Here is a 22264-nt window from a genome sequence, read left to right on the forward strand (position 1 = left end):
GGGAGGGGGCCTGAGGTTCTCACAGGGCCTCCTTGGTCAGCAGGAGAGAAAGAGAGGCCCTGCCCCAGGTGGAACTGGGGCCGCTGGGTGGGGGTGGTGACACAGCTGACAAAGAGGATTGCCTACATGAGTGAGGTGAATTATTTTCCTCAACAAGTTGTCTTTCTGCCTCTGCACTGAGAGCTGTTTATGTACACCCAGCGGCCAGCTGGATGACACACGTAGGTGCTGTGAGCCTCTCAGTCCCCTGTGACCACGTCTGTGCTGTCCCTGACACACACACCATGGGGGCCTACTCAGCCATCCCCACCTTCCTGCCACCTTGCAGCTGGTCTTGTTTAGGTGCCTGTCCCCGCCCGGGGTAAAGGATGACTGATGACATTCACCCCACTCATGCTACACAGCCCTGACCGCACAGCTAAATGAACAAGAAAGCTGCAAACAAGGACCAGCAGACAGGACCCACCTCCCAAGCCTAAATTTTAAATTTGAAAAAATGATATTTTATTATAAATAAGCAACATGCTTTAGTAATAGTAAAATGCACATTATAGTTTGGAAAGGGACTGGGATATGAAGGCATTCTGGATGGCCTGCCCTTCTAAACTGTGAGCACAAAGTAACTTCTCCTTGCAGTAGTGGATGTTGGGCCTCATGTCCCAGTGACAAGAAGATAAGGCCATACATAGAGCGAGAAATCATCTGCCTTAACCACTTCACACTAAACAGCCCAGTGGGCTCTGGGAGGAAGACCATTCTCAGGGTTGTGCAGATGTGGCCATGTGACCACTTAAGGCCCCTCATGGGAGAGGAGTCGTCTCTCGCCAGACCTCTTTTCATCTTGTAACCCTGAAACTAGGTGCCCTCTAATTAATACCCCCCCTCCTTCCTTCCCATGGTCCAACCATTCCTTTCTGCTCCTGGCAATTATGTGCCAAGGTATCCCAAGCCGTGTCCTGGTGCGGCAGCTTCACTCGTACCGGGGCCTGAGCCTGAGGCCGGCATCTCTGACTGGAGGGAGCTTAGTGTGCAAAGCCACAGAACCCTCCCTCTGCGTCTCCACCCCAGCCTTGGGAGGACTGCAGCGACTGCTGCACACACCCCCTCACATCCTGGACTCTGAGTGTTTCACGCTGTTTGTTGTATTTCCAGTAAACTGATGTGAAAAGAATTATCTCAGTCCCGTTTGTCACTCTAGCCACTGGCAAAGTCTTTGGGATCTTTATATAATTACAGTGGACCCCTGACTTATGCACTCAACTCATTCATGAGAGCGGGTTGTCACTTAGGTTGTCGGCTGAAGGCCAGGGGTCCCCTGCACAGCCTCCTGAGGCTCTCTCCTGTACACAGGCAGATCTCAGTGACCTTAGAGAGCCACCGGCCCAGGGTTTCCAGGTGAACCCCATACAGGAAAAGATGTCACAGTGTTCCTTCCAGAACTCTGTCAGCGCTAAATCTGCATCAGAGACTATCTAAAGCAGAAAGAAACTGTTTTAACTTTTTCTAAATACAGATGCAGAAGTTTGCGTGTTTTGCAAATATTGCTTCAAAGCAACATTTCTGTCTGTGGCACCCTCTATTCTAAGAGTGCAGAAACACAGATACGTGCCCACAGTGCGATGCAGGCTCATCAAGGATCCACCAGGAATACTCCTCACTTATTTTAAGAAGCAAAATGATAAGTCAAATTAGAACTTTTTTGAGGCAATTTTTCTTTTTTTTAATGTAATCCCAGTAATCCCAGCTCTTGGGAGACTATAATCCCAGCTCTTGGAAGGCTGAAATCCCAGCTCTTGGGAAGCTGAAAAACAGGAAAGATCACTAGAAATCAGATCTGTGTAGTGAGACCCTGTGCACCCTTTACTAAATACATTTAAAAAAATTTAAAAATCCTTTTATTTACTTATTAGATATAGGTCTCACTATTTAGCTTGGACTCATAGTGATCCTCCTGTTTTTCAGCCTCCCCAGCATTGGAATTACAGGCGTGTGCCCCTACACCCAGACTCTGTGGTTGGTTCAGCCCACCCTGGGGGCAAGGCTGGCATGGCATGTGATGCTGGGGATCGAACCATGGTCTCTGTGCTTGCCTAAGCTTGCCTAAGTAGGTGGTTTAGTCCACTGAGCTATCTTGATGGCCGCAGGGCAATTTTTAATAGGTGGATAGTTTTTCTTAAACAGCAAAAAACTTAGGTAGTGTACATACTTCTACATGGTATCAGCAATGTTCACAAATAAGTTTCCAGGACTCCAACTTGGGGTTAACCCACCTTGATCCAAGAACTGGGAATGGAGACCCTCAACATAGCTTTTTTTTTTTTTTTTGTGGCAGAACCAGGGATTGAACTCAGGCCTTTGTACTTACCAGGAAAGCACTTATTCTACTGAGCCATCTCCCCAGCTCCCAACAACGTAGCTTTAACTTAAGGAAACACTCTGCAGTTATCAGAACTTGGGGTATCTCCCTGCTTCCTTAACAATGAAAGTCACAGTGAGTCAAACAGGATTATTTCCTTTAAAAAACTTAAATGATAGACCCAGTAAGAACTACTGGGCAAATTTAGAGTAATTCAGTTCTGCCTTCCTCTTTAAGACATGAAATCAACTACTTTAAGAGGTACAGCTTCCCCAGATGTGAAACTCAAATGCAATTTCAGAAAAGAAGCCAACATGACAGTTATCAGACCTCACAGTGATGGGCATAGAAAATCATCCTGTGCTTTTCTCCTTTCTGAAAAGCATCACACATTTCTTATGATGTAGCTGTCATAAATTACCTAGAGCACAGATAGATGCCATGTGTACTCTTTGGGAATTTCTTTCAACATCAGAAATACAGTGTTAGCAATAGCAAACAGCCTCTGGTAGAGGCTGTTTTGCATTCTTAAATGTTACGGCTGCATGTGTGCCCTCTGATGGACAAGCTGCACAGGTCAAATCTGTCCCATTTGTCATTTTATATCAAGAGGTAAACAAAGCACTTGACAACATTCCCCGGAACATCTCAGCACAGAGGCCTGAATTCATGACCACAGTGACCTGTGCCTTTACCTGAGACCACACAGATGCCCAAGCAGCTGGGAACTGGGTCATAGCGCAAGACTTTGGTCATAAGTTAAAATTCTGGTCATAACCAAGATGTTCATATCTCAGGCTAGTCATAACTCAAAGGTCTGTCATAACTCTGTACATATGCAAATGATTTCATAGATAAGCAGCATAAGGAAGACACAGAAGAGCATGAGGAAGACACACAGAGTGCAATTAACCAGTTGGCACATGCCCCCCCCCAAGCAGCCTTACCAGGACCGTGTGCATCCCCGTGTAGAGCCGGCTGAGACACACCAGGGTGGAAAACAGCACTGCCGTTGCCAGCCCCAGAACAAAAGGGTACTGCGGGGGGAGAAGAGAAAATAAGGAAATTAGAGCTCACGCAGAAATCTATGATGTGGTGGCATAGTGGGGCAGGGGTGTATCACACTCTTGTTCCCGTTCTGCCTCTTAGGTTCCCTGGAGCAGCGATCCATTATCTGAAGATGTTTTAAATATAGGGCAACAGAAGAAAGAGAAGGCCAAGGTGCCCAGGACCACAGTGGCGGGAGAAAGTTTCCTAGCATCTAAGCAGGCAAAGAACAGGCAGAGCTCGGTTTTAAGACTCCTCTCTGCCACTCTTGTGCTGCAGTAAATGATTCTTAGTTTTCTGTAGTTTTTGGATAGAGCTTGAAAACTAAACCATTTGCCAAAGCAACATAGAGGGCCATTGCTGTAGTCTAAATGTCTCAATAAAGAACCTCTCCTTGTCTGGGGAAGTAGCTTGCTGGTCTAAGCGCCTGCCTAGCAAGCACAACAACCAGGGTTCACTCCCCAGTACTGCATGTAGTGCCTGCCCTGGAACCCTGGGTGTGCCGTGCTGGTCACTGAGACCAGGCGTCGTGGCACACACCTGTAATCCCAGTGCTGGAGATGCTGAAACAGGAGGAACACTATGAATCCGTGCTGTGTAGTGGAACCCTGTACCTAATAAGTGAATAAAAGGATTTTTTAAAATGTATTTAGTATAGGGTCTACAGGGTCTCACTATACAGATCCAACTTGTAGGGATCCTGTTTTTCAGCCTCCCAAGAGCTGGGATTACAGACACACATGTGCCCTGGGGGTGGGGACAGCACGGCAGGCTAGGGATTGAACCCCCAGCCCCTGTATCTGTCTAAGCAGTCACTTTATCTGTTGAGCTATCTGGACAGCCCTAAGATTTTTTAAAAATTAACCTCTCCTTCTGAAGAGAAAAATGGGCCCAAGTTAGGAAGGGGCACACAGATGTCACAGCAATAGCAGAGCTTCTGTGAAACTTGTCATTGTTTCTGGGCAGAGAAAGCAACTGAGGACTCTGGCCAGCATGAGCCCCAGGCACACTCCTCCTCTGCCTGTGATCATGGTGTAGAGACAGAGTCCTCTGGCTAGAAGGGCCACTGTGACCCACCGGCCCCCGTGCCGTTCCACAGTGATGAGAATATTTGCTCTCCCTCTGTCTCTTAACCCTCACATTGGCCTATGAAATGTGTTCTATTATCAGCTCCCTTAATCATGAGACTAAATGACATTAGCAATGCCCTCTGTCACTGGAGGCTCTTCCCTAAGTCAGTCCATCTGCTCCACAGCAGAAGCCAGGGCTTGGGGAGGGGCATGATTGTCATCGGGTCAGTGACAGGGTTACAACCAAAGCCATGGCTTCCAGGCCCAGTGTGCTGTTTTGCACATTATACACGACAATGAAAACAGCTGGATATAGGTCTTAAAAGTTGGGTTTTTTTTTTTTTTGGTTTTTTTTTTTTTCATATTGAGACAAAGTCTTGCTTAATTGTCCAGGCTGGCCTCCACCTTGTGGTTCTTCTGCCTAAACCTCCTAAGCAGCTACAGTTACAGGTGTGTGCCACCACGCCCAGTTTCTCTTAAGGTTTAATGGACTGAATCTCAGATTTTAATCAAAAGATTCTAAAAATGAATGAGTTCATGAACGTATTCCAATGTTCGATCTGGGGCATTTGACTCAAACAAATACATATTTAGAGCTGTGTATTAGAAAATAACCTAAATAGCTGAATACAGAGTCTGTCAAAAAAGTGTGCACACTTCAGCCTTTCACCACACTAACAAATTCCTAGAAGCCAATAGCCACCACTTGTTATGAAGAAGCCAAAGGCTCCACATTAATCTCCTGACGCCTCAATAAATGCAGTACTAAAATATTTATCACTTAAAATCAAACCAGAAAGAAATGGACAACAGAACTCAGGCCTCACAACACAAGTGCATTGTGGGGCCTGAAAGGAGTGTGTAAGGAGGAAGGAGTGGTTTTCATAACAGGAAGTGGGGACGAAGATCTTTCTCAAGTGGGAAGGGGACCAAGGGATGGAGGCAGGGGGAAGAGAGAGGAAGGAAAAGGGCCAAAAAAGAAGCTAAGGTGTGTCATGTGCATGGATCACACCTCACAAGGAATGCAAACATTATACATCTTGAGCATGTACTAATTTTTAAAATGAGTGTTTAAAAGGTGGCTGTCATCATCATGGTGGTTGCTTTTATCCCATTCCTCCACCCTGCTTCTCCTCACGGCTTCTTTCCCGGAGTAACACTGGCTCACAGACCTCTCTGGTGAGAGGCCCAGCACCAGGCCTGATCCCTTCCCACTGCCTCAGGCACAGGCCCATCTCTGTGCAGTGCAGAATGAGGACACCTTGATTCCCACAGTGAAAGGGAAGGGCGGCACAATACCACCATCCACCTGTCAGTCCTCTGGAGTTAGTGACAAGCAAAACTTCCAACAAATACAAGGCAAAGCAAATGAAATTAATCACAAAATTAAAGCAGTGCATCCCAAATAAAAGAAAGCTAGAAAAAAAAAAAACAAACCCTTCACAAAAGTAATACTATATCATTAAAGAGTTTGGTCATAGCATCTAAGTGGTTAGTAAGTGAAGTTCTATTTTCAACTTGTGCTCATCCCCTGTCATTTAGGCAGTTTTGAAACAATTTGGATCTGTCACTTCTGACGGCTAAGCCCCAAGCAGGGCAGAGGCATCCTCGGAGGGTAATTTGGGGTGCAGACTCTTTCCTGCCCCAGGCCCTGAGGAGTCTGGCAGGAGGATTTGGGGGATTCACCGCTGCCTTGAAGATCATTCTCGAGGCTCAGAAACCTTTGTGTCTGCTGTAAAGAGACCAAGGGCACAGACTACAGTCTGCCTCAGCAGCCAAAAGCAAGGGAGGTGGCACACAAAGGACCCCTGGGCAGCCTGCGGTATGATGATGGTCCTGATGTCATCATTCCTGGTGTCCACTGTCACTGCCAGCACAACCTGACTGGAGTGCTACATTGTATGGCCACTTCATTCATGAGGAAGTTGTCACCGACACTTCAAGAGGTTTCTTTTCCCCTTGGTCCTTACCTCACAAGCCCTCAAGTCCCTTAGAGAAGTTTTGAGGGAAATTTCTGAGTTGCACCTGTGCTCACAGAACCACTGCATGGACAGAGGACCCGAAGAAGGAGGGGGGCAGGCTGCTTACCTGGTAGCGGTCCATGGTAGAGATCAACAGTGTGAAAGAAATGGCGGTGGCCGCCATGGCGTGCGTGGATGGCATTCCGAACTCAGCCACCACTCTCTTTTCCAGTTTCACTACAGGAGGGGAGGAGGGTCTGGGCCACTTTAGGATGTCTTTGGCCACCTGACCGACATACATCACCAGCTGCAAAAGCAAAGGACTGAGGTCAGTGTGACCCCATGAGGAAAATAAGTGAATTTCAAAACATTGATGGATTTCTCTTGGAGCTCCCAGTTTGCTAGCCAAAGGCTTCTTTCTTTCTCATCAAGGGATAGTGAAAGTCATGGAGGGTAACATCTTAGTTGGTAAATGGAGACCAGGCCAGCAGGGTGTGGTGACCCAGGCCTGTATCCCAAGCATTCTGGAAGGCTGAGGCAGGAGGATGGAGAGATGAAGCCTAGCCTGGGAAACTTAGTGACTTAGTGTGACGGTCTCAAAAAATGCAAAAAAAGAGCTGGGGATGAAGCTCAGTGTGAAGGTTCTGGGTTTGACCCATAGAAGTGGAAAGAAAAGAAGAGAGAATGAAAGAAAGAAAGGGAGGGAAGGAGAGAAGGACAGGAAGAGGAAGGAAAGGAAATTTTAAAAAGGAAAAAGACAGGAAGCTTTCTGGAGTCCTCAGAACAACTAAGTGACCAGAATAGGACATTAATGCATTGGTGAGTTACTGCAATCATGTATTTAACAAACACTCATACAGCTCCTCTACGGGTCAGGTTCTGTTCTAAAGACTTTGGACGTGGACTCACCCCATCAAGCCTCACCTGCAGAGTGCAGACCCCCATCACAGACAAGTAAATCACTGCTCATTCGCTAATGCACAGCACACAGGGAGCAAGACCTAGAATCCGAATCCAGGGATCTGGGCTGCAGAGCCTGTGCCTTATAAATCGCTTGGAGCCGCCTTCTCTACTAGAGGCAGCCAGCTCTAACCTCGAAGAGGGCTGTTTCTACTGGAGCAACTAGTCATTATTATTATTTTTTTTTTCCCGGTTACCGGGGATTGAACTCAAGACCTTGCCCTTGACAGGCAGGTGTGTGTTCTACTGAGCTGTCTTCCCCGCGCTAGTCAAATATGTATATTTTAAATGCTACTGTTACTTCTGACGAAGGCAACACACTAGAGGGAATTTAACCTCATTTGCAAATTAAGGGTCTATAAAATAATTGGCACGGTCGCTTCCAAACCTAGAAAAAGGATAACTCAATCTGGAGTTTGTTCAAACGCTTTTACTATGAGGATATTAGAAGAAAAAAAAAAAAATCCACCATTCTCTTCATCCCCCACCCCAAGATATAAATCCAGATGTTACATTCATCTTCTCCAAAAATGAATGGGACTTTCAACAACATATTCATTTATTTTGTCAAAAAGCTTTCCCCGGGCTATTTCATGACCTATGATGAACTGGAGAAGAGCAACTATGTTATAAGTATACCTTTGTGCAGGGTCTGGGGAAGGCGGACCGTGCGTTAGGTTTACTTTTTATCAGTGCATATCGTCTACTCCTGCCCGCACCTAACGCACCGACCACCTCCTCCCGGCCTCGCCCCGAGCCCAAGCGGCGCGTGCGCAGGAGGACTGCAGGCGCCAGCTCCGGTACTTCGTCGCGGCTTCAATAAACCTTCTCGTCTTACCGCGCTGTATTGGTCTCGCCAGGGCTTTATTTAGCTTGTGATGGATGGGGTTACCTTGCTTTGGAACAACATCCCCCGCCCCCGCAGACCTATTTCCAAATCATCTGGATTAATCAGGCGGATGGCTTTAGGAATTCCCACATTCCGGGGCTTTCTTTCAACTCCCCGAGTTAATTCCCCCGCGCTGGCAGGATCCCCCCAGGAGGCGCTACCAGCGTTTTTGTGTGCCGCTGCCTCTTTGGCCCGGGCTAAAACCCAGCGGCCACTGCCTGTGCACAGCAGGCCAAATCCACAGGCTGTAAAGCCTCGGCAACGACTAGGATGCCATCGCTTCGGTTTAACCTCTACCGCCCCGCGCGAGAGGCTGCCTTTGCACCTCCCTCCTGCCAGTGTGCAGACCCAGCCAACGCTCCATCTGAAAAACGCGTGGTTACTACTGACTCCCGAGATCTGCTACATCTTTCTCAGCTCTGACCCCTTCCCGCCACCAAGAGGAACAAAATACTCAGACACAAGGATGAATTCTTTGGTCTACTCAAAAGTACCTAGGATCTCAAAGACGTGAAATCATCAGGCGAGACTGATTGGGCTGATCTTTCTTGAGTTTCTTTGACTGCATGTGTTTCTCACCTTCTGTGTTTGAAGGATGCTTTTAAGAATCGGGACTATCGTTCATTTCACTTAAAAACATAGTCACAGTTACAGCATTCCTGATTATTAAATTTCTAATAACAATGATTAAGCCAATGGCGCTCTTTAAGAACACAGAGCTACGTTTTTTCAGGTCACATGGAAGAGCACGACTCCTAGCATGCTGGTCCCCCCCATCACTGTTCATGACAGGGGATGTCCCTGTCCTTGACTAGGGGGAACAGCCACACAAACACAGCATTTCATCATAGTTACAAAAAATAGAAGTCTTTGGAAAAACTGCAGAATTCCATGGGTTGCATTGTAGTTTGGGTCTTCAATGTTCCCAAAGGCTCCTGTATGGAATGCTTGGTCCCCAACCCCAGGCACTAAGGAGAGGAGGAGGAACCTTTAGGAAGTGGGGCCCAGTGGAAGGAAGTGTGTGGGAGAGGATACTGGGACCATGGCCCCTTTTTCTCTCTTTGCTTCCCAGCCACCATAGGATGAGCAGCTTCTTCTACTGTGGGTTCTCAACACGATGTGCTGTGTCACCCCAGGCTCAAAAGCTACATGCCTGCTGGTCATGGCCTGAGAGCCCCCAAACCAAAAGCCAAAATAACCTTTCCTCTGTTCAAGTTGAGTGGCTCCAGTATTTTGTTATAATAATGAAAGCTGACTGACAGACCACTTAGGAGTGTGTATTTACAGAGAGACTTGGGCTCCGCCTGGAGGGCTGGGGACCGAGGAGCTGTGCATTAAGGGATAATGATGGTTTAACAAAGATGAGAGGCATCCGTGTTGCAACAACGGTGTGAGTGAAAGCTTAGAGAAGTGATAGCGGGGCCCGTGTACTAGAAGTTAAAACCAGTAAGGAGGGGAGAACTGCTGGAGTTGGAAGCGAGGCAGGCTGCCACACATCTCCTAGGATGGTGAAGGTGACTAGGTGTGACCCACGTCAGGTGGTGGTGAGGGCAAAGAGCCCCTAGATGTCTTGTACAGTCCTGGAGGGAACACAAAATAGTACAGCCACATGGGAAACAGCTTAGCAGTATCTTTAAAAGATAAGGGTGCTTTTATTAGAGGAGCCAGCCATGCCATTCCTAGAAGCAGATCCATGGTATGAAAGCATATGCTGTGCGAAGACGTGGACATGAACATTTCCAACAGCCTGTCTGTAATCATCCCAACTGGAAACAGCCCAGGAAGTGAGCAGATGAACAAACCGTGAGATAATCACACATCAGAATAGTACTACTTAGGAACAAAAAAGAAAGAACAATTTGCATAAGCTTTCAACATAGAGGAATGTTAAAGTTTTAAGTGTCTAAGCAAGATCAAAACAAGAGAAAAACAAAAACAGCCCATACCAAAAGATTCTAGTCAGATAAAAACTTTGAAAATGCAAGTTGCTATACAGTGCCAGAAAGTGACCCAAGTACTTGCTAGGGAAGGGAGAAGAACTCACAAAGGAGCATAGAACACAGGGCGGACGTCATCCTGATCCTGGTAATGATTTTGTAACCGGTGCACAAGTCAAAAGATGCCCAACTGCACATTTTAAGTATGAAACACAACTCCTGAATGCACTCCGGAAAGTTACTGAGTTATACATTTAAAGATGGCTAATTGTATAATGTGTAAACTATACCTCAATAAGCTGTTAAACATGTATCATTTATTCTATCTCAATCATACTTCAAGAACTTGTTCAAAGTTTCCCTGAAGTGTCACCAGGTACAGTGGCAACGTGCTTGCAATCCTGCACTCAGGGATGCTGGGGCAGGATGATCCAAAGTTCAAGTTTTAGTTCCACCTGGGCAATTTAGTGAGACCCTCTCTCTGAAAATAAAATAAAAATAACAGGGGTAGGGAAGTAGGCTGGTGTGAAGGCCCTGGGTTTGATACATATACCACAATAAAGGAAGGGAGCAAGGGAGGGAGGAAAGAGAAAAGATTTTCTGAAACTCAAACAGGAACAAGGAGCAGATATCTGGGCTGGGCTTGGTTGTGAGTCACCAGTATGCTGGAAGACAGGACCTTCTGCCTGCCGGAGATTCTGAGGAGAGGCATGGCCTGGCCGAAACACGTGTCAAGCAGATGCCTTCAATGCCTAGGAAATTTGGGACAAGGAGCACAGGACAGACTGGAGGAAGAGCCGTCAAGAAAATAATGTGAGGGCCGGCCAAATAGCTCAGCAGACTAAAGTGCCTGCTTAGGCAGATACAGCAGTGTGCCATGCCGGCCCTGGCCCTGGGCACACTGAGTCTAGAATTGAGACTGGGCATGGTGGTGAGGGCCTGTAATCCTAGTGCTTGGGAGGCTGAAAACAGGAGAATTACTACAATTCCAATCTACGTAATGAGACCCTGTAGATCCTGTAGCTCCTGTACCAAATACATAAAAAAAAGAAAAAATAAAGAACCTTATCTTCTTTATACTTCATTAGTTCAATAAAGGGGCATTATCATGAGAGAGAGAGAGAGAGAGAGAGAGAGAGAGAGAGAGAGAGAGAGAGAGAGACTAGTGAGTCTGACAACTGGAAAAAATGTTTGGTCTAAGATTTTAAAAATTTTACTATAAATATTCAATATCCTATGTCACTAGGAAATTGCACATTAAATCTACAAGTCTACACCTTTTAGTCTGACCAAAATCCCAAATACTGACAACACCAAAAGATGGTGGAGTATGAAACGAAAGGAACTGGTGGGAAAACAAAATAATAGTCACTTTGGAAGCCAATTTGGCAGTTTCCTACAAAAATAAATAAACTTAAGATACAACACAGCAATTCTACTTCTTGGTATTTATCCTGAGTTGAAAATTTATATCCACCAAAATAAAAAAGAAAACATGCATGTTGGTGTTTATAGAAACTTTAGTTGTAATTACCATAACTTGGAAGCAACTAACATGTTCTTTAGAAGGTGAGTGGATATATAAATGGCAAATAATTCAACACTAATAAAGAAATGAATAACCAAGCCATGAAAAAGCATGAAGGGAACTTCAGTGCCTATTATTAAGTGAAAGAAGCCAATCTGAAAGGCTACATGCTATATAATTCCAGCTATAGAATATTCCAGAAAAGACAAAACCATGGAGACAATAGAAAAATCAGTGGTTGTCAGGGATTAAAGGCAAGGCAAGATGGAAAGGCAAAGTGAAGACATTTATAGCTGAAACCGTTCTCTATCATACTGTAATGACGGAGACACGTCATACATTTGTCAAAGCCCAGGGAATGCATGACATCAAAAGTGAACCCAAATATAAACCACAGACTTTGGGTGGTGGTAATATTCAAAGTACTATCATCAGTTGCAACAAATGTATCTTCTTTTTAGACAATTTTTTTTAGATAGGCTCTCAGTTTGTAGTGCAGGATGGCCTTGCGCTTGCTCTGTAGGCAGTGCAGGCTGGCCTCAAGCTCACCGTGATCCTCCTGTCAGCCCGCTGAGTGGTGGGAATAAAGGTATCATTTTGGTGTGGCACACTGACAGGAGGAAAACTTTGTGTGGAAGGTAGGCAGAGGGTACAGGGAAACTCTCACTTTATGATCAATTTTGTTGTGAACCTCAAAGTGCTCTAGAAAATAAAGTCTATTTAAAAATTTCCATGACAGAAGAGAATGGCAGTATTCTCCATTTAATACCCAGGTAAAGAGTGTAATGATTAACTTGGTAGGGCTCTCGCTCCGAGGAGGACTTTGCCCTGCATTGTTGAAGGGTCCTCCTACCTATAGGGACCCAATTAAGTCCTGTCATCTATCATGCTCTGGGGGAGGCTCCAAAGGCTTGACTGCAAAAGCAAATATCCACAAAGAGGCACTAGAAGGAGGAATTATAGACCATTAATGCCTTCTGCAAATAGGCTGGGTCACAGTACTGAGAGATGGGACAGGTAGACTTTTATGAAGAGGAATTACAATTATTTTACTTCTATTCTTATTCTATGGTAAATGAAGCATACAGGTGGACAGAAAAGTCAGTTTTCCAGATCAGCTACTCATGATGGAAAGGCACAGAAGGTGACCCAGGGAACTGATTCTGCTGACCCACTGTGCATCTGCCCTGGTAGAAGAGCCTGCAGCTTAGTGCTGTGCGGGACGGCGGGACTCGCAGGAGCTGACAGACAAAAACAGGTCTCTTCCGGTTGTTCCAATCTAGAATGACAGCCATTCTGTGTCTCACACTTCTTCAACTGTAGGACTTGGCTTTTCACACTTGTGTAAATAAGATCTAAATAATTTAGAACACTGAGGATCCTTGATATAAAACTGTTACTTGGAAAACAGCCACAGGCTAGGGATGCAATTCAGATGCATACAATAAAAACCCATCATAGGGAATCTGCTCCTGTATGTGATACAGCTCACTTCTACGTTTTCCCCCATTCTCCTCTCCTCCCCTCAGTCCCTCTTCACTTCCTTATTTACAAAATCTTTTTTCCATTTTTTCCTTCTAGAGTCTTTTTTTTTTACCTCTTTTTTTCCTTTCTCCTTCATGGTTTCTCTCTCTCTCTCTCTCTCTCTCTCTCTCTCTCTCTCTCTCTCTCTCTCCCTTCTTTCTATGTATTTAGTACAGGGTCTACAGGGTCTCACTACACAGATCGGACTCATAGTGAGCCTACTGTTTTCAGCCTCCCAAGCACTGGGATTATAGGTGCGCACCACCATGCCCAGACTCAGTCACTGTCTAAGTGCGCCCCAGGAGCAGGGCCAGCATGGCATGCCAGGGATGGAACCCCAGCCCCTGCGCTTGCCTAAGCAGTCACTTCAGTCCACTGAGCTATCTGACTAGCCCTTCTATTTCTATTTGAACATTTTCTTCCCATTTCCCATTTCCCAATATCTATTACCTTTTTCCATCCTTATTTCTCACACCAGAGAAGCAGTGGCAGAATTTACACATGAGCCACAGAGTTTGTGAGAGCAGTCGCATATTTATTTTTGTGGGCACAGAATGTGGCTGGCCATCCTTGTTTCCAAAAAGCCTCTCAAACTCATAGAGTGAAGTTATAGCCAGGGTTGGATGGAGCACTAAGAGGTTCTTTTTATATTTATTTATTTATTTATTTTGGTGGTACCAGGGATGAAACTTAGGACCTTGCACTTGCCAGGCAAGCACTTATTCCACTGAGCCATCTCCCCAGCCTGAGAGGTTCTTTTTAAATTTTATGTGCACAAGCGCACATGCACGCGTGCGTGCACACACACATACACACACACACATTTCCATAAACTCTAACATCTTTCTTCCTTCTGGTATACCCACAGCTTCCTCCATGATGCTGGGCATCATATCCAAGAGAGTCACTGCTGTCTAGAAAAAGTGTATGATCTCCTTCAGGTCCTAATAGGGAAACGCAGGCTTTACAGTCCATCTATGACTTATTTCCAAAAAGGATCCGGTTATACCATTTTTTAACTATGAAGAACAGAGAACAATGAGATATATATAACTCAAAGACTACAACTTCTCTCAATAGGTCATATTCATCTGTTATTTGATTTGGATAATGAAATAACCAGATATCCAAATATTGTAAGTACACACTCAAGAGAACAAAAACTAATGTCCTCACATAAACGTATACACAAATGTTCTCAGCATCATTCTCAACAGCCAAAACCTTTCAACAATAGAATACCCATCAACTGATAAAAGGATAAACAAAGCATAGTATAGCCCTACAACAGATTTTATGTGGCCACAAAAAGCAATGAAGTATTGGTAGAGGTTATAGATGAACTTTAAAAATCAAATGCTAAGTGAAAGAAAGACCTTGAAGAGCATAATTTGTATGACTCTGCTTACACAACATGTCCAGAATAGGCAAATCTATAGAAAAAGAAATGTGAGTTGGGGTACGGAGCTAGGAAAGGGGACTGAGAAATGACTGATGATGAGTACGCTGAGGTGGCCTTTTGGTAGGTGTGATAAAAATGTTCCAGACCCAGACAGTGGTGATAACTGAACAACAGTATGGATTTTCTAAATTATATGCTTTAAAAGAATGATGAGCATTCTATGTGGATTACACTGCAAGGGCAAAAGGAAGAGAAATCAGACGGTAAGACGGGTCCAGATATTCCCTCCGCTACTGTGTCCTCAAAGTCCCTCATTCCAAAAATGTCATTGACAGTGCCTGCAGATATTGATTTCAGTAGAAGCAAGCTACTGGAACTATTAATATTAATTTATTTCTTTCCCCCTGAAACCTAGCTTCACAGGGCTCTGCGAATGTACGCAGTCCCAGGGGACCAGCTGGAAATCCACCTCCTCAGCCCCAAGCGTGGGAGTCGCTGTGAGAGTAGGGGCTTGAGCTGAGCAGGCTTTTCAACCCACGTTTTTACAAAGGAGAGACTGCGTGCAGGGGCCTAAGTTCTTGTTTTCTCTGTGTTCAACTTTTTTCTCCTCACTGGAATATACATTGCTCTGTGGTCTCCGATTTGGCCTCAGGGAATGAATTAAAAGCAGTTCTTTGTGATGGCTATTTTGGAACATTCTCGAGGCTATGGCTTGCCATATGCCAGGAAAAGTTGTTTCTAAATGGTGAATATCCACTCAGACTTCCTGCATTATTTCTAGTTTTGGTTTTTATATTCAGAGCCCTTCCCCTGTGTGAGATGTGTGTGTGTGTGTGTGTGTGTGTGTGTGTGTGCGTGCACATTACTGGGAAAAACAATTGTAATTTAAATGTAATAAACATTACTCATGCCAAAAACACCAAGACAAAGAAGTAACAGGGCATATACTTTACTGAAGACTATCAGAAATCAGGCATTTATATCTTCAAGTTCTATAAAGGTGGGTAAAATAGCTAAGGCAAAAATGCGAGGTGAGAAAACAAAATTGAAATAATTATGTATTACATTTCCTTGTTCTTTCTAATACTCTATTTTATTGAGTTCAGATTTCCTTCTCATTTTTTTATTTTTATTTTTGAACCAGGGAATCCTGAGCTACATCACCTGTCCTCTTTTCTTTCTTTCTTTCTTTCTTTCTTTCTTTCTTTCTTTCTTTCTTTCTTTCTTTCTTACTTACTTACTTACTTTCATTTTATTTACTGAGACAAGGCCTTATGAAATATCTAGGCTGGCTTCCTATTTTCAGTCTTCCCGTGTCAGTCTCCTGAGTAGCTGGGATACTAAAGGCTATTAATATTTTATTACATTTAAATTATGATTGTGTTTTCTAGTACTGCTTATTATTACTTATAGGTATACGTTAACAAAGTTACCTCAAACTATTTGAATTTCTTTTTTATAATTAAGAAAGAGTTGGGTTAAATAATAACATAGATGCAATGGATTTTTGGAGTGTGCTTTCATAGGCATTATTTTTATGTTCATTGTATTTTCATGTTCCATCATCCTTAATTTACATATGATGACATTGACATGTAAACAAGGTATCTCAGCAACAAAAATGTTGCACATGTACAGGAGCTAGACTTAAATTTATAAATTTTACTGTTGTTTTGTGATACCCACCACTAGCATTTGACAAACTTACTATTGTTTCTAACTAAAATAGTTCATATATAATACATGAGAATGGATATGTATCCTTAAAGAACCAAAATTCTACTTTCTTAATCCATTAGATCCATCTGGAGCTCAGTTGAGGCCATTTGACTGCCCTTAGGGCTGAGAGATGAAGATACTGCATCTGGTTAGAAAATTGGCAAATGCTCACCCTGGAATCCCACCAAAGAATGGGTGACCCCACTGAGGTGAGGGTGTCTTCCAATCTCAGAAACATAGCGCATGTAAACCTAAAATCTCACACAAGCTCGTCTTCTTCCAACACAACCAACCAAGAGAAATGTGCAAACAACTCTAAACACTTACAACAGGACTTGGTTAAATGAATTACACAGCTGTTAGGAATGAATTATGAGATAACACTGTTGAGTGAGAGAAACCAGAGTTTGAAAGAGTAAAATTGTTCCTTTTTTGCAGTTTTATTTTATTTTGTATTTAGTATAGTTTACAGGGTCTACAAGGTCTCACTCTTTTTGCATTTTTAAAAATGCATTTATATGTAAGTGTATGTAGGCACATGGGAAATGAGATGCCAGGCTGGGACAGCAAGGAACTGCATTGTGCGTGATACACCTGCTGTGTGCTGCTTGAGTTTCTCATGTAAATGACAGAAATTTGCCTGTCACCATTTCCAAGCAGACACAGATCACCTGCGGTCTTTATGAGGCAAGAACACCCAGCTCTTTACTCTAGCATTTGCAGCACAGGGTCAGTAGAACCTTAAGTGGAAAACGTGTGGTACTCTAATGCATTCCTTCCCGTGGGTCTCCCAGCAAGCTGTGTTTATAGAGATGTCCCCTGTGTCCCCAGAGCACTCTGTCCAGGCGTTTCACAACATGCAGTAGTTCACAGGCCACCTTTCAGATTCTACTGCAATCATGGGCCACCCAATGTCATTTCTCTAATATTGATCTTCGAATGGCCTCACTCCATTTTAGTGAAACATTTTGTAAAATCACAGTCTGAATGTTAGTTATAATTTATAAAACGTATTCAATCAACACCACAAGCCATGCTGGCCCCACTCCTAGGCACTCTGAGATAGTGATTGAAACTTGGCGTGGTGTTGTGCGCCTGTAATCAAAGCGCTTGGGAGGCTGAAAACAGGAGGATAACTCTGAGTCCAATCTGCATAGTGACACCCTGTAAACCCTGTACTAAATACATTAAAAAAGTATTCAATCAAGATGTTAATATGCAAACCAAAAAATTCCTCTTATAGACTAAGATTTTTAGAGTCACAGCTGTACTTCTATAATTACACACGTACCTATATTCATGCATCTTTGTAAGATCGTATCTAGTTTAAGTTATGATTTAAAAACAAAATCTCTCAGCCCTTACAACAAGCATGGGTGAGAGCAAAGAGTAAATATGTAGCTATCTTACACTCTCTTAATTATGTTTTTTGAAATCTAAAGCTCAATACATTGAGGTAAACTTTTAGATAAATTCTTTGCTACAAAAGTCACGCTACCTGCTATCTGAAATTTAGGAACCTATTAAAAATGATTCTGTCCACTGAAAATCCAGTGGCACTGCCCGGGCAGACAACAAGGACAGCCTGCAGGAAGCCCACCTTCATTTCTCAGAGCAAGACCTCTCCAACCTCAGGTGGCATGATGAGTGCTAAACACGCCCTACAGTCTACTGTGCTCCTCCTCATCTTGGGCACAGCCAACACCCACCTGAAAGGGGAAGCCAGAGAACTATCATCTTTACCACCTGTGCTGTTGTCACCATGCTTGGAACAGGAATGAGCTGTGAGAATGACAGTTCCATCAATGTTAGGGCTAAGCAGGGTGGCACACAGTCATAATTCCAGAGGATAAGACAGGAAATTGAAAGTTTAAGCCAGGTTGGGCAATTTAGCAACTTAGATGTGGGGGGGATGCATCTCAGTGCGTTCTGAGGCCTTGGGTTCAATCCCCAGTACTGCAAATTAAATAAACCGCTAGCAATGCTACCTGCATACCAAGTGATGAGTCCTCCTGGCCACTGTCACCTATAATGATTTCTGTAATTGTAGGAATTTAAGACTGTGGCCTATGCTATCACTGTCTCCCAGAAATTATACTGAGTGATCCCCTCCTCCAGCAAGCTCAGTATAATGTCAGCAGTCACTTCCCTAAACCCCTGGTCCTGCCCAGGCTACATGCAAGGTTATTCCAAGCTGCACAGCAAGGTCACTGATATAGCCTTCCAACCATCCTTCCTTGGGGCAGACAGCTTGTCAAGGATTTGACTTGTCATGGATTTAATCTGCTACTGGGAGAAAGGTGTCAAATATAATGATATCAGGAATAGAGATAAAGCAAATGTCGAGGAGCCTGGGAAGGCAACCTGGCCTATGTGCAGGATCAGCTGGCTGCCTCTGCGACATCTACTGTCCTGTTTTTCCGGGTGGTCATCCCTTAGAATGAATACTTTACTCAGGTTATTTCCTGGCATGACCATGAATCTGACCACACCAGCTGAAGGGGGAAATCTTATGACCCACAGGATATCTAAGGAGCAAGAGAGTTCTGGACTAGCACCCCAGCAAAAGCATGAGAAGAGCCCTTAGCTCCTGAAGAATTCTTGCTCCAGTCATAGCCCCAATGCACTGAGAACATTCTATCCTCTTCCTATGAACTTAGTCTTCGCTGTTGTGTACCAAAGGCACAATCAGTTACATTGACACTGTTTGCTATGGGGCCACGGAGAGGGAAATAAAACCCACTGAGACAGCACAGCCATCATAATCAGAGACATTACACTGAATAAAAACCCTAATGGCCTGTAATTGGTATATTGATCCAAAGCAATTATTACCAGTGGCTAGAGACTTTTGTCAGTTTGCAAGGAAACTAAAACAGTTGGCTCCTATATCTTCCCTTGACGGGAGACTTGTATATTGAAGGTAAAAATTTATATTCTTAACATTTAAAAATAACACAGCAAGATTCATCACATGCTTTCCCTCATTTCCTTTTATATTATTTCAGCCCTAATATGTTTAAAATATTTCATAATCTACTTAATCAAATTTATGGCTCCTTATAATTCAATATATAGCTTTTCCTTTCACAGAAGGACTTTATTTTATTTGGCAGTACTGGGAATTGAACCCACTGAGCTGCATCTTCAAACAGTTGTTATACATATATTTGTTTCTTTTTTTTTTTCCAGACAAGGTCCCACAAATTTCCCTAGGCAACTTAAACTTGTAATAATACTCCTGCACCAGCCTCCCCCAGGGCTGGGATTATAGTATCAGCCACCACACTGCTTAACAGAAGGACTTTGGACCATCCCTCCAGGGTTCTTGGTTCTAATCCCTTTTGTATTTCTTGATCATACTCCTACATGGGTTATATAATGTGCACAGAGAGTCGCTTTATCAGGACCTATGGTTTTCGTATTTTTTTTCCCTAGGCCTCCCAAAGCAGAGCATTCTGGGAGGGTGTTACAGTGAAGAGATATTATAGACAATACCCTTCAAATAGGCACTTTGTCTTCAGTTAGAAATAAACTGGTTCTGTAGCATTTAAAAAAATTAAAACTAAGGCATAGAATATATACATTATATTTTCTTCCATTCCTATGCTTTCTTTTTAATCTAATTCTTTTTCATTACTAAGATTGAACTCAGGACCTTCATGCTGGGTGACCTCTCCACCCTTTCTGAGACAGGCTTTCACCAATTTTCCCAGGCTAGGTAACTTACCCTCCTCCTGCCTCAGTCTCCCAGCATACTAGGATGATAGGATATACCATCAGGCTGGCCTATTCATGTTTATTTAAATGCAACTATAATTCAGTAAGCGTCAAAAGGTAGTACTTGGTACACAGAATAGATGTCCTCAGTCACAGTGTCATTTCTAGTACTGGCCACTTCCATGTGAGTGTCCAACTGAGCTATCATTGTCTCTGACCTCCTGGCTTTGGTGACATCAGTCTTGAGGCTGGAGGCACACGGCATTCAGAATGAGTTGCTTCTGCCTTTATCCAGCTCCACATTTATTTCTACTTATATCAGCTCAGGAATCGTGTAGATATTGCAAACTGACACTGAAAGCTGCGGTCTATATATATGGAACATGGTATAAAGCAACTATGGGATAAGCCATAGAAATTCAGATGAAGCAGTGTTTTTACCTTCAAAAGACCTTTGGCTGTTTTCAAATGACCCTGCAAAGTCTTCCTTATTTTTCTCTACAGATGTAACAATGAGGGGATACTGATAGATTAAATCTAAGTTAAGAATTAATCTATAGGGGCTGGGGAGATTGCTCAGTGGAGTAAGCGCATCCCTGGCAAGCGCAAGGGCCTGAGTTTAATCCCTGCTTCCGGAGGGGGGGGGAAGAATTAATGTATAGTAGTTTTTTCAGAACATTTTAATGCTGTATAATATTTAGCATTTAAATGAGCAAATTTAAAAATTTAAATGAGCACATTTCTTATTCATCAAAGGCAGTTTACTCATTCCGTACGTATTTCACAAACATTCCCACAATTCATTCACTTAAGTTCTGTGAGCGAATCTAACAAAAGTGGAACAGTGTAAGGGTAGCTTAAGAATGCCTGTCCAGGGCTGGCCAAATAGCTCAGCAGATTAAAGTGCCTGCTCAGGCAGACATGGGCTGGAGTTTGAACCTTGGCTTGCCACGCTGGTTCTACCCCTCGGAGATGGTGATTGAGACTGGGCGTGGTGGTGTGTGTCTGTAATCCCAGCACTTGGGAGGCTGAACACAGTCAGATCACTAGGAGCTCAATCTGCACAGTGAGGCTTTGTAGACCCTGTAGACTCTTACTAAAAAATTAAAAAAAAAAAAAAAAAAAGTGTATCTGCCTAGACCTTCCTTAAAGTTCTGGTCATTCTAGTAGTACCCAGGTAAACTTTGTTTTACCTTAAAGATTGAGAAAGTAATGACTTTTAATATGTTGTTTTAAAAAATGTTTTGACCTGTTCTTTCTTACCAATACCATTATCAAAATGCCAAATCCCTAAGAAAACCAAGGACGTTTGTAGGCTGAGCTCTTTGGGCTTCTGTAGCGTGTCTCACAATTTGCTGGTGGGGGTGAATTTAGCTGTGAAAAACAGAAGTCACCAAGTGGGATTCAGGCTCATTAGTTTTGGCACAGCTCTGGCCTCAGTGTTGAGGACTGAGTCACCCAGAGACAGAGAAAGGGTGATTGCTCTTTTGCACTGTCCCTTTGTGGCAGCGCCTGTGTCCCAGGAAGTTTCCCAGGAGGTGGGGTCTGCAGCCCTCAAGCTGAGCTCACCAGCCAAGGGCCTGACTTCTGCCCCAAGGTCGTCGGCACTGAGCCACTTCTCTACACCTCCAGTCGGAGTTGGGTCCTGGGTCGGTTACTTTTCTCTTACAGCTGGGACAAAATACCCAACAGCCAAAATTACAGAAGGAAAGGTTTATTTAGCTCAGAGTTTATGGACATTTCAGTCCTTAATCAGCTGGCTCCAAGGTGGGGTGGCACGGCACAGGGGCACCAGTCTAAAGTGGCTGGAAACAGCAAACTCAACACAAGCAAAATGGGCGAAAATGAGCCTTTTTCCCTCTCTTCTATTGTAAGCTGCTATCCTACATCTGAGGGTGGGTATATGGAGCCTTCACACCATCTCCCTGCCCTCCTGTTGCACAAGATGAGGATGTTTGTACAAAGTGAGGACCATGGCTCCTTGTTGACTTGCTTAAACTAAACTTCTCAAGTTGACACAACGCATCAACATTACAGACATTTACAAGGTGTGATCACAACATGAGATGGATGTTTAAATTTCAAGTTTATTAAAGTGAGAGACACATTACCACAAGTTCCCTGAAATTACACACACACACACACACACAC

General features: G+C 43.8%; 1 protein-coding gene across 1 annotated transcript in view; it reads right to left on the minus strand.

The window, feature by feature from the left end:
• Positions 1–22264, minus strand: part of Sgpp2 (sphingosine-1-phosphate phosphatase 2) — a 153004-nt gene that overhangs the window by 27761 nt on the left and 102979 nt on the right. The window contains exons 3-4 of the mRNA XM_023723096.1: positions 6562–6741; positions 3304–3393 (exon numbers count right to left, since the gene is read on the minus strand). Of these exons, the coding sequence (XP_023578864.1) occupies positions 3304–3393; positions 6562–6741 (270 nt within the window). The remainder of the gene's footprint in view (positions 1–3303; positions 3394–6561; positions 6742–22264) is intronic.

Source organism: Octodon degus, unplaced genomic scaffold (assembly GCF_000260255.1).
Source record: "Octodon degus isolate 3935 unplaced genomic scaffold, OctDeg1.0 scaffold00096, whole genome shotgun sequence".
Lineage (NCBI taxonomy): Eukaryota > Metazoa > Chordata > Mammalia > Rodentia > Octodontidae > Octodon > Octodon degus.